At 37.1% G+C, this 13,365-nt stretch overlaps 1 protein-coding gene across 3 annotated transcripts in view; it reads right to left on the reverse strand.

The window, feature by feature from the left end:
- Positions 1-13,365, reverse strand: part of NME7 (NME/NM23 family member 7) — a 216,475-nt gene that overhangs the window by 42,589 nt on the left and 160,521 nt on the right. For all 3 annotated transcript variants that reach the window (XM_087437797.1, XM_004425068.3, XM_087437784.1), the window contains exon 11: positions 592-699. In XM_087437797.1, the coding sequence (XP_087293923.1) occupies positions 592-699 (108 nt within the window). The remainder of the gene's footprint in view (positions 1-591; positions 700-13,365) is intronic.

A 13,365-nucleotide genomic window follows, 5' to 3' on the forward strand; every position in this document is an offset into this window, starting at 1 on the left:
TAAAATAAATATGAATTATGGATATCAATCATTTTTTGTCAATTATACTATAATCCCTAAAATTTATCATCTGTCTTTTAATTTCATTTGTTCCTTTTGATACATAAAAATTTTTAAACTATACGAAAAAAAAATCAATCTTTTTCTTCAAGTTTCTTTGCTTTGGCCTAGAAATGAGGCAATAAATGGTAGCTATTACTTTCAATGCTATCACATTGTGTACCAGACTTCATTTCATTGACACATTTTCAGGACTAACAACTTAGGATAATGGTATTTTTACCTCATTTTAAAACAAATCTCACATTATTGAATTGATGCTGTAGTTTTTTACTTTTTAAATTATTTTTAAACCATAACATATGCCAATCAGAAAACTATCTTAATTCTTTGAAGACCATCCAGTTAATACACAGTTGTGTTATACACATCTAGTTATACACAGTCGTGTACAGTTGCAGTCTGAAGTTATCAGATGGCCAAGTAACAGTGTAAGCCAAGAATACCGAAAAAGTTTCTTACACACCAGAACTGCTGAGATTATTTATGAGCTTGAAATATAAATAGGATGTTTACCCATCATTATCTTACCTCTAAGAGGCCATCCTCTGGCAGATCAGTACAGTGAACAGCATTTTGGATCTTAGTTTTACCAAAGATTGCTCTGAGGGTTCCAGGGCGTAAATGCCGGGCAATTTCCTATTAAATACACATTCACATAAAGATTAAAGTGAGTCACAAAGTGTTAATAAGAAAAACACCAGCTATATGAAACACTTGAATTATTTGTTTATGAAATATACGTATACATTGATGGTGCTGATTTTTCCTGAAAATAGCATGAATGTACGAAAACTTTGAGCACTGAAAATTTTCAGTTCACTCTTAAGGATTTTTCTGTGGCCCAACGTGAAGTCCACTGTAATCTATGCTGGAGGGCAATAACACTCACCTTTCTTTTTATCAACAGATTATGGGAATCACATAAAATATGAATCTAGTTCATTATTGTGAAAGACTTGTATGTTATGAAGAAAAGAGAGATCCTAACAACTTGATTTAAAATGAACTAGTTTGATGGCATTGATTTTAAAAGTTTTTTTAAATGTTACAGTTGTATTAGCTTACTAGCTAATACAATGTGTACTAGCTAATGTGTACTAGCTCACATTTAGGAAAAAATGATTATAAATAATTCATAAAATTGTGGGCAAAAGAAATAAGAGGTTAAAAAAATTAAAGATGTGGGAGTATCAATGACCTATGTAATAGTCTTTCTTTTATTTTAAGTTAAAATTTTTCAAAAATCCTATTTTATTTTTGAAATACATCATACATACAAGAAGAGTATTTAATATATACAAATATTTTACAAATAATGAAACAAATACCCGTGTACCCACTATTAAGCTGAATTAATATTATAATAACTTTGAAGTCCTCTTTACCCCATTCTCATTCCATCCCATTCGTATCTCCACCCAGAAGTAACTATTAATCTAAAGTTTACTTAAAGATCCCCTTATTTTGTTTAGTTTTCAAAACGCTATTTTTCAGATTTGTCTATGTTAATGTGTATAGCTGTAATTTATTTGTTTTTATTACTACATGGATTCCAATGTATGATAGAACATATTATTTACTACATCGATTCCAACATATAATAGAGCATATTAGCCATTTTCCTGTTGATGGACATTCAACTAATCTCTTTCTCTCTCTCTCTCACACACACACAGGCTTGCACACACACACAATCACAAACAATTCTGCTACAAGCACTCTTGTACATGGTACGGCGCACATGTACAAAAGTTTTTCTGGAATCTTAGGGCACATATATATTCAATTTTACTAAGTAATGCCACACCATTTTCTGCAGTGGTTGTAACAATTTTCCCTCAACCATCAGTGCACAAGAATTCCCACTATCCACATCAAACATTTGATATTGGCTGACTTTTTAATTTTGCCATTCTGGTGGGTGTGAAATGGCATCTCGTGTTCTCAGTTCACATTTCCCTGATTACTAAAGAAGCTGAATGTCTTTTCATATATCTCCTCTTCCATAAAATGCCTATTTTTGTATTTTCTCCATTTTTCTATTGGGTTATTCTTTTTCTTTATGATTGTTATTCTTGATATATTCTGAATTCTAATGTCAGTTATATACGATGTAAATATCTTTTCCCAGTATGTAGTGTGTCTTGGGGTTTTCTTTAGTATGTTTTTTGATGAACAGAAATATTAAATTTTAATGAAATTAAGTTTATTGAACTTTTCATTTATGACTTGTGCTTTTTGTTTCTTAAGGAATTATTCCCTACTCCAAGATCATAACAATACTCTTCTCTATTGCCTTCTAAAATCTTTAAAGTTTGCCTTCCACATTAAGTTCTTGATCCACCTAGAATTATTGACTTTTGGCTATGATGTGAGGGTAGATATTCATTTTCACTTTTCCCATATGGATATTTAATTGTCCTAGTACTATTTATTGAATAGTTTCCCACCTTCTCCACCAATCTCCAATGATAGCTCTGTTTCATATAAGGTTTCCATGTACGTATGGGTGTGTTTCTTGGTTTGCTTCTTGGTTTCATTGGACTTTTTGTCTATTCTTACATCTACACTATACTGTCTTAATTATTATGACTTTATAATAGGTCTTCATTTGGTAGGGCAAGTCCCCCAGATTTTGGTTTTGAACGCATTCATTTTGAGTTGCCTATTAGACATCCAAGTGAAGATGCCAAATACACGGCTGGCTGTGAGTCTAATGTGCAGAAGAGTCCTCCACACTGCAAATAACCATTTTGGAGTTAATAGTAAATGTTTGGTATACATGGTATTTAAACTTATCTGTTGGATGAGATCATGAATGCATTGAGTATAAACAAAGGAGAGGAAGCTCAGGGGCACCATATCATTAAAAAGTCAAGGAGATGATGAGAGGTGAGCAAAGGATACTGAGAAGGAATGGCCAACTAGGTAAGAAGAAATCCAGGAGAGTCCTTTCCTGGAAGACAGTGAAGAAAAGTGCCAAGGACAGAGAGTTATCAGTAGTGTCAAATGTTGCTGATATATCATGTAGGGTAAAGACGGAGAAATAACCACTAAATTTATCAATATGGAGTCACTGATATCCTTGACGAGAGCAGTTTCAGAGGAGTAGGGAGGGGCAAAAGACTGATTATTGTGGTTTCAAGAAAGAATGGGAGTGGAAGAACTGGAAAAAGCGAACACAGGCAACTATTTTGCGGAACTGTGTTGCAAAGAGGAGACAAATGGAGCAGTAACTGGAGAGGGAAGTGGGATCAAAGAGGTGTTTTTTGGGGGGAAGGGGATGTTGTTTTTAAAGTGGGAGAAATAATGGTACGTTTACATGCTGATGGGAATGATCCAATAAAGGGAAAAACTGATGAACCAGGGAGGAGAAAGAGAAAATTGCTAGAGTGATGGAATCCAGTGTATAAGTAGAGGAGTTGGCCTTATCTAAGAGCATGGAGCATTCCTCCTAAGCATCAAGACAGTATCTGGGCCCAGTGGCAGGTAGGTGGGTATATGTAGCGGTGGGAACATATGGAAGTAATTTCTCTATTGTAAATTTTTATTGAGATATAATCCACGTACCATAACATGCATTGGTTTTAAGTGTACTGCCCCATGAACTTTGTCAAATGTATACACTCATGCAATCATCATCCTAAACGAGATAAAGAACATTTCTAAAGTTCCCTCCAGAAGTTCTCTTTCGACTGATTCTATTTTGTAGTGAAAAAGGCACCAAGATTATCATCAGCTGAGAGGAAGGATGGCGGGCAGGTTTTTGGGACCTGAGGAGAGAAAAGAAGATATGAGAGACATTTTAAGAGAGCAGGAAAGTGAATGGACTAGAAAAATATAGTATGATTGCTGGGCAGCACTAAGGGCCCTCTTGAGGTTAGAGATCATGACTGTAAAGGCAGAGCGTTCAGGATATCTGTGTGTTCTTCTCTAGCCATGTTCAGCTGCAGGGGTGCCGGCAAAGATTAGGTAGAGAGTTGAATTTAATGAGTGTTGGGGATTTTACCAAGAGAATACAACCAAAAAAAGAGAGGGGTAAGGGAGTTGACAGTGTATGCAAGGGAATGATAATAATGATGGACAAAAAAATTTAAATGGAATAAACAAGTAAGTGAGGACCTAAGGGTTGGAGGGATGAGAGACAATGAAACGGTAGATCAACGGGTTAGAGCTCTTAGTGAGATGGGATGATTATTAAAATCAGTGTGTTAGAGGAAATGAGCTAGGAAGTCAAGAGATAGGATACTCGAAACTGAAATTACTGGGGATGGGAGGAAAGGGAGTCACAGTGATTTATAATAGCTAGTTTTAAGGCTTAACCGTGGCTGAGGTCAGGTGGAGGGCAAGAACGCTGGAAGAAAGGAGGACAACAGATTGAGAGGCCAAGGCATCAAATGGATTACCTCTATGGATATGGAAATCACCAAGAATTATGACGGGTGTAACTTATGGTACAAGGGTGCTGAGCAGCATTCACATCTGTGATTCCATCACTTAAGCATGTTTTAGAAGTATGCATTTATTTAATTACTTAAGTCTTATTTTCAAGGTTTCCATCAAACATCAGTTGTAAATGTATTAACTTTAAGAAAAACAACTTGAGGGACCAGCCCCGTGGCGCAAGCGCTTAAGTGCGCACGCTCCACTGCGGCGGCCTGGGGTTCACTGGTTCGGATCCCGGGCGTGCACCGATGCACCGCTTGGCAAGCATGGCGTCCCATATAAAGTAGAGGAAGAGGGGCATGGATGTTAGCCCAGGGCCAGTCTTCCTCAGCAAAAAGAGGAGGATTGGCAGATGTTAGCTCAGGGCTGATCTTCCTCACAAAAAAAAAAAAAGAAAACATTTTGATAAACTAGAAAATAAGGATGGCTTTATATTTTATTTCATATTTATTACTTTTATTCATTAGACTCTCTACTCTGAACAATATAAAACTTCTTTGATAGTCTATGTCTTCTTTATGAACACACTGTAAACATTTGGTAACTATTTGTTGACTGACATAAAATGACAACATTTCTATTCAGGGAGCCAGGATGGAATAGTAATGAAGAGCAACTGTTGTGGAGGAAGGCTCTCTGGACTTGAATTTTGCCTCTGCCTCTTACTAGTTGTGTGACCATGCCATGTACTTAACCTCTCTGGGCCTGAGTTAATCTTCTCACTTGTAAAATACAAATGGTGTAATTTGTATAATTTATTTATAGTGTAATTGTGTTGTGTAATTATTGTGTAATTAATTTATAGTGTTGCTGTGAGAATTAAAGGATTAAATACAAATGAAAATATTTAGAACAGCGTCTGGCCTATGGTAAACATTCAATAGGTAATGGCCGTTAATTTTATTCATATAACCTTAGAATTAAAAGGAAAGTAAAATGAGACAATTCCTAAAGAGTTCAAAAAACAGGGTATATTCTGATATCTGTCAAAGATAATCCAACAAAATATTCAAGTATCTTTTAATATATAATATCTCTCAAGAATGTCAATTATAATTTTAGAATAAAGGTAAAAGTTTACATAACCAAGTAATAAGGCATTTAAATTATATAATACTCTATAAATAAACAAACCTCAGAAAATATGAAGTATTTTTACTGGTATAATATATTTTCTTTAGGTAAATGGTAATGATGAAGCATGAAGATATAGAACAAGAAGTATTTTCTTCATAGCTGCTATTGAAATTTAGGCTTTCATATTGGATCTTTTTTTTGGAAAATGTATTGATACATTGATTTTAGTTTTGATTACTGTAAAATACAACATATGCTATAAAAGTAAAAAATACTGAAATACTAAAAGCAAAAGCCCAGAAGAATCCTCTACAGATCCTCTTCCCTGTCCATTTCCTGGCAGATTTTTCCTAATTGTTCCTAATAGATTCCTGCTCCTCTCACTCCTGTACTCTACAGTGAAAACTACCCCACCATGCACAGTCCCCTCCCTACATGAAGCAGAAATGAGGAGCAGATACATAAAAGCAACACAAACTGCCAATATGCAATTTTCATTTAATAATAATTATTTAATAATAAATAATGTTTTTAAAGTTACTAGTATTTATAAGTGATGCATTATGCTTAGAAAACAGACTCTGTAAAGCACAATATTTATTTGCACTTAGAGGGTGAACAGTCTTTCAAACTCTACCAAAACCCTGGCATATTCACCCCCAACTACAACCTTGCCCGCTCAGCCCCATGAAGTCAAATGCTTTGTTATTTTACAGCTCATGATAAGTGCTAAAAATTCTACTCAGGTAATCCTGTAGTAGGAGGAAGAATTCTGGCTTACAGAATGACCTTTAAATCTAAGACATGGAAAAAATGTACTAAGTAGAATGGTGATTGGCAAAACACTGAAAACAAAGAAGAGAAAGTTTATGAAATTATTCTATTGCTGTGTGCATTATAAAGTACATTATTGTTCACTGAATAATAGATCTATCAGACAGATAACATGTCTGGACAAAGAAAACAAACTGCTTCCATAGAAAGCCATTCTCTTTCAGTTCTCCACAATACAGGAGAAATATGCTAGAATGAAAATGACCTGCCACTTAGGAGATGAATTAAATTGGGAAGAGATTTGTGAAATTTACTGATTATAGAACTTATAAGAAAGACAACTTTGAGATCACACATTGAATACACTCATATAATGAGTGGTACATGGTAGATAATCACACCTGCTCATTAGTCTAATTTTGGGAAAATTCTAAGTAAAAGGAAAAAAGTCTTCCCTAAACTAAAGGATAATCATGTCAGCAGTGATATAGATAAGTGGCTAAGTACTAAAAGAGGAACTAGCATAGCTCCAGTCCTGGCAACCCTAAAACAGCTGTGAAACAAAACAGAAAATCATGTCATCATCACTGCCCTCATTTCACAGGCAACAAGGGAATAGAACTTAATATCAAAGGCAAATGAAGTGACCACCATGATTAAAACAGCAAATACTCATGTTTCTAGCCAATACTCAGATTTTTCAAAAATGAGTCTTGTGGTATTAAAAAGTACATACTAAGTCCTCTCTTTGACTCCTCTGATACTTCAAAAATATCTCACCAAAGCTGACCCTAAAATGGATTTTCTCATTTGCGTCAACGTTGTATTAACTAACACAGGTGCATTTAGTTAATTCCTAGGAGATAAGCAATATCAGACTAATTCATAACTAAAACAAGATAATGAAACACTAAAAGGAACTGGAAGCAGGAAAAGAACCCAAAGACCAGATCCAAAGTTTACTTTCTGCAAGTCTAAGGATACTTCTAGAACCTATGCATAGGATTCATAAAAAGTAACTGCAAAATTAAACTTAACTACTTATGTATTAGTCTCATTGAATGAGCCAGCAGAGAATTCACAGTAAATACACTTATCTTATTAGCTGTAGACACCACACAAATTGTTCATATACCAAGGATCATTAAAACATCTGGCTTGTGAACTTTGACAGGCTTCACATCTCACTTTTCATTAAACAGGAATTAGCTGTAATGTAAATTTATATAACTTGAAGAGGGTCATAATTAAATGTAATGATTTCAGGTGAAACACTTTGACAATTCAATCCTGTCTTTTCCACTAGGTTTCAATAGACCGCATGCCAGAGTAATCACTGCCTCTTACTGAGCTGTCTCCTACTTTAGCCAACATAGGCACTGGTTGAAATAAAGTCATCTTTGACACAGGTGTTATTTTAAAATGTAAAATGATGATTCCCCTGGTTCTCCTGTTTTTAAATAGTTGAGTCTAACTTAACACTAAGTTGGGAAAACCTCTTCGCTCACTTTTATGTAAACTACTTTATATTTTAACAAAAACCACAAGGACTTATTTACATAAGTCAAGTCTGACAACATAAACATTAGTATGGAGGAAAATGACATTACTTTTTGGTACATATTTTCCTATTTCTTTCCTTTTTATTTCCAAATACTCTATTATAAGAGATTTAACCTTTGAAGTATGGTCATATTAACACTGAGAAACTCGAAAGGCGTTCTTAATCTCTTTCCCCAAAAGAAGTGCTCTGCACCGTCTACCACATCCTGATAAAATAAAGGACTGCTACACAATCTTCCTCTACTCTCCTAAAGAAACTTACAGCTTAATACTTGGAACCTTCCCTAAAGGAATAAAATAATAAACTAGCTGGGACCTGTTCCTGGCACCTCTAACACCTGCTTCATTGCCCAGTCCTGTCAACACAAATGCTGAAATACAGACCACATCAGTCTGCTACTTCTGTCTCCACTCTGCCACCACATTCTCTTGCATAGACTGTTGGTTTCCTAGCTTTCACTCTTACTGTTCTATCTAGTCTCCTAGATTCTACCACTCCTGATGCATAATTCTGCACAGAGCAGTCAGAGTGAGGTTAATAAAGCATAAGTTGAATCATATCATTTCCCTACCTAAGATCCTCTGATGCTCTCCTTAAGAGAAAATCAGAATTCTTAACATGATCTATAAAGTCCTACATGATCTGATTCCTGCTCACCCCTCCACCCTCACCTGAGAGATCCAGTCACACCAACCTCTTCCAGTTTTTCAAAGCCACCAAGCTCTTTCCTACCTCAAGGGTGAAAACACATGCTATTCCCTTTAAATATTCTGGCTCAGAACTTCTCCTTCTCCTTCTTCTCAAGAAGTTCATGTTCCTTACAAATGGTTTAGAATAACCAACATAAACCAGGCGTGGTAGATTCTACAAAGTGGCTCTTTCAACCTTTCATCCTATCCTCTTTCTAGACGGAGGTAAGAAATCTAAAAACTACATTCCCCTAACATCCTTTTGGCTAGAGTTCTTGATGTCAATTAGGTCCCACCAACGACATTTGGAAGGCAGAACCATGCAGAGGCCATCTTCCTGCTGATGTTGCTACTGGCAGACAAGGTGGGAGACACGAGTGTTTGGAGGCAGTTGTGTCAGCCAGACTCAGTGCCCAAGTCACCAGAGTCCTGGGTATGAGCGTCAGCAGTGGTGGCAGCAGTGCAGGCAGCAGCAGCAACTTCTGGCTTCTACACGCAGGCTGGTGAGGTGCCCTTGAAATCAGTAGTTCCAGTGGCAACTTCCGACTTCAGGTACTACAGCCCTCCCAACGAGTCTGTAAACACCTCCTCCCCTGTATTAAATCCCTTTTTCAAAAAAACCCCCTGGGCTGGTTTTTGTTTCCTGCTTTGAACCTTCAGTGATACTCTGAGGTTCTCTCTCTCTTCCTCATCTTTACAGAAATCAATATTCTCTGCTCCTACTTAGTAAGTACCTTTTGGCCATCTGGCTTTCACCTTCATCACTCTCTTGAAACTGCTCCCTCAAAAGTCACCTATAACCAATCAGTCTTCTTGCTTTAATCTCTTATATAGCAGCAACGTTATAAAAGTACATCAGAAATAGCGGTGGTCTAACAAACTCATCCTAGCACAGGTACACTTCAATTTATAAAGTAGGACAGAGTTTTATAAAATTTAATATGTTTATTTATTTATTTAAATTTTTTTTTAGCTGGTTTATTTTTTTATTTATTTTTTTAATTTTTTGTTTATTGCAGTAACATTGGTTTATGACATTGTAAACATTTCAGGTGTACATCAGGTGTACATCATTGTAATTCTATTTCTGCATAGATTACATCATGTTCACCACCAAAATACTAATTACAACCCATCACCACACACATGTACCGAATTATCCCTTTCACCCTCCTCCCTCCCCCTTCCCCTCTGGTAACCACCAATCCAACCTCAGTCCCTATGTGTTTGTTTATTGTTGTTATCTACTACTTAAGGAAGGAAATCATATGGTATTTGACCTTCTCCCTCAGACTTATTTCACTTTGCATTATACCCTCAATGTCCATCCATGTTGTCACAAATGGCTGGATTTCATTGTTTCTTATGGCTGAGTAGTATTCCATTGTGTATGTATACCACAGCTTCTTTATCCATTTGTCCCTTGATGGGCACTTAGGTTGCTTCCAAGTCTTGGCTATTGTGAATAACGCTGCAATGAACACAGGGGTGCATGTACCTTTACAAATTGGCGTTTTCAAGTTCTTTGGATAAATACCCAACAGTGGAATAGCTGGATCATATGGTAGTTCTATCCTTGATTTTTTGAGGAATCTTCATACTGTTTTCCATAGTGGCTGCACCAGTTTGCACTCCCACCAGCAGTGTATGAGAGTTCCCTTCTCTCCACATCCTCTCCAACACATGTTGTTTCCTGTCTTGTTAATTATAGCGATTCTGACAGGCGTGAGGTGATATCTCATTGTAGTTTTGATTTGCATTTCCCTGTTAGTTAGTGATTTTGAACATCTTTTCATGTGTCTGTTGGCCATCTGTATAACTTCTTTGGAGAAATGTCTGTTCAGGTCTTTTGCCCATTTTTTAATTGGGTTGTTGGTTTTTTTGTTATATTTATTTAAATTTTATTTATTTATTTCCCCAAAAACCCCAGTAGATAGTTGTATGTCATAGCTGCACATCCTTCTAGTTGCTGTATGTGGGATGCGGCATCAGCACGGCCAGAGAAGTGGTGCGTCGGTGCGCGCCCGGGATCCGAACCAGGGCCACCAGCAGCAGAGCGCGCGCACTTAACCACTCAGCCATGGGGCTGGCCCTAATATAAGTTTATTTATCCTATAGTATCATCATAAATCTCAGCAGTTAGTGAAAAGATCTTGATGTCTTAAAGGCCTAGGTTCAGTACACTAGGCTGAATTAAATGAGATAATGCCCATAAAATGTCTAATAGTGTCTGGCCAAATTGGAGGCACTCAACAGTAAATATAATCATCATCTTTATAATATTATAAATAGACTCAAAATTATAGCTAACATTGAGGCACTCACATAGTACTTCCATTTTTAAAAGCATGCACTATTTCATAAGAATCTCACAACCCCCTATTGTGTTGACAAAGGAGACAGTTTTCTCCTTTTATAGATATAGATAATCTGGTTCTATGGACAGTCTTAGACTTCTTATTCAGCACTGAAGAAAGAGTGTATCCAAAGATCCAACCATTTACCACAAACTCTCTTCAAAAGGTTAATTTCCTACACTGCCCCAGGCCCTCTACAATTCCCTTAAAAGTCACTGTGAGCAGCTACAATTCCAGTCTGAGGTTAGCATTTCTGAAACCATCTAATAATCTCCCATCATTACCAATGGCAGCACTGTCCAATGGAAATATAATGTGAGTTACATTAAAAAGTAAAAAAAAAGTGAAATTAATTTTAATAATATAACTTATTTAATCCTATATATAGCCAGCCCTGGTGGTGTAGTGACTAAGACTAGAAAGAAGGACCTGGCCACCCACTTCTAAAAAAAATTGGCCATGACAACCTTATGAATAGCAGTTGAGCATTGTCTGATATAGCGCCAGAGAGTGAGAGGATGGTGCAAAAAGACTGAGCAGAGTTCCGCTCTGCTGTACACAGGGTCACTAGGAGTCAGAATTCACTCGATGGCACTAACAACAAAAAAGCCCTATATATCCAAGATACTATAATTTCAACGGGCAGTTAATATAAAAATCATTAATGAGCTATTCTATATTCTTATTTCATACTAAATCTTCAAAGTCTTGAGTATATATTACAGGTACAACACATCTCAATTTCAACCAGCCATGTTTCAAGTGCTCGAGGGCTACATGTGTCTAGTGGCCACCATATTGGACAATAGAGATCTAGAGACTAGCAGCTCTCTTCCTTGACCCACAGCTAACTTCTCAGCAACATCCTACTTAAAAGCTGAGCCAAAACTGCTATCCGCAGTATTAACCTCTCTGACACTAAAGGAGAGCTTGGTCTATATAGTACAATAGCCTGAGGTCAGTTAATCTAATCATGCTTCTCACACCACCATCCTAGGCTATAATCCTATCTATCTATCTATCATGCCTGTTGCCCACTTATCCTCCACACTTGGCACTGCAAATGTTCACCATTATCCTCACACCCCATCCTTAGCCACATCTTTTCTCTCAGCAGACAGCTTTGTTTCCTGCTTCACAGAAAAAATTGAGACTATCAAGAGTCATCTCCTTAAAATTCCTATACCCACAGTTATATATATTTGTATCCTCACCTCCTCTCCTTCCATTCAGCATCAAAGGAAGAAGTGTTTCAAACACCGAATGATTTCACTCATATGTGGAAGATAAACACATAGATAAGGAGAACAGATTAGTGGTTTCCAGAGGGGAAGACGGTGAGGGGAGGGCGAAAGGTGTAAAGGGGCATGTACGTACGGTGACAGATAAAAACTAGACTATTGGTGGCGAATACGATGCAGTCTATACAGAAACTGACATATAATATAATGTACACCTGAAATTTACACAATGTTATAAGCCAATATGACCTCAATAAAATCATTTTTAAAAAAAGTTAACTCTCCCATCTCTTGGCCACTCTAGGGCAGGAAATTTGCTCCACTATAATTCCCTTTCTCCTGTATTTTCAACCTTTCTCTTTCCAACAGCTCCTTTCCTACATCCTATAAAAATGCTCATGTCTCTCCCATCATTAAAAAATAAACAACTTTACCACCCCATCTCTTCCCTTCCATTTTTAGTAGCCTTAATAATCTCCACTTCCATTTACTCTTTAAGCTTCTGCCCCACAACTCTACCTAAACTGCTTTGGCAAAGGACACCAATGATCTTCTAAGTGGCCACAGATTCTCTCCATTTGTGACTTCTCTTCAGCATTTAGCTCTATGGACCATTCCCCTATTCCACAAGCTCTCACTTTTCTCAGCCCACACGACACCACAGTCCAGGTTCTCCTCCCGACAGTTTCTCCTCAGGCTCCTTGATTTACACCTTCCTCCTGCCCAGGGTTCCCTCTTTGCTCTCTTTTTATCTTCTGGCTCTCCCTGGGCAATCTCGTTCATTACTAAATCACGTCTCTTCAGATGACTCTTTAATTTCTAAATTCAGCCCAGCCCTCTTTCTGGAGTTCCAAACTGGAATATACAATTGCTTAACCAACTTCACTTGCTTATCCTACAGGACTCATACTTAACATGTCCAAAACTAATCTCATTATCTTCGCCCCCCAACTCCTGCTCCTCCTAAATTCCTTCTCTTCAGGAACAGCACCACCATTCAATCAAGCTACCTAGGCCAAACGCTTGGGAGTCACCCTAAGACTCCTCTCTCTCCCCCTTGGGCCCCATATCCAATCTGTCATCAAGTCACATGGATTCTGTTTCTTTAACATAGCATCCTTTCCTTATTTTCCAAGTCTAGTCTACCCCTACTG

Source organism: Ceratotherium simum, chromosome 2 (genome assembly GCF_057802395.1).
Source record: "Ceratotherium simum simum isolate JZ-2026a chromosome 2, ASM5780239v1, whole genome shotgun sequence".
NCBI lineage: Eukaryota > Metazoa > Chordata > Mammalia > Perissodactyla > Rhinocerotidae > Ceratotherium > Ceratotherium simum.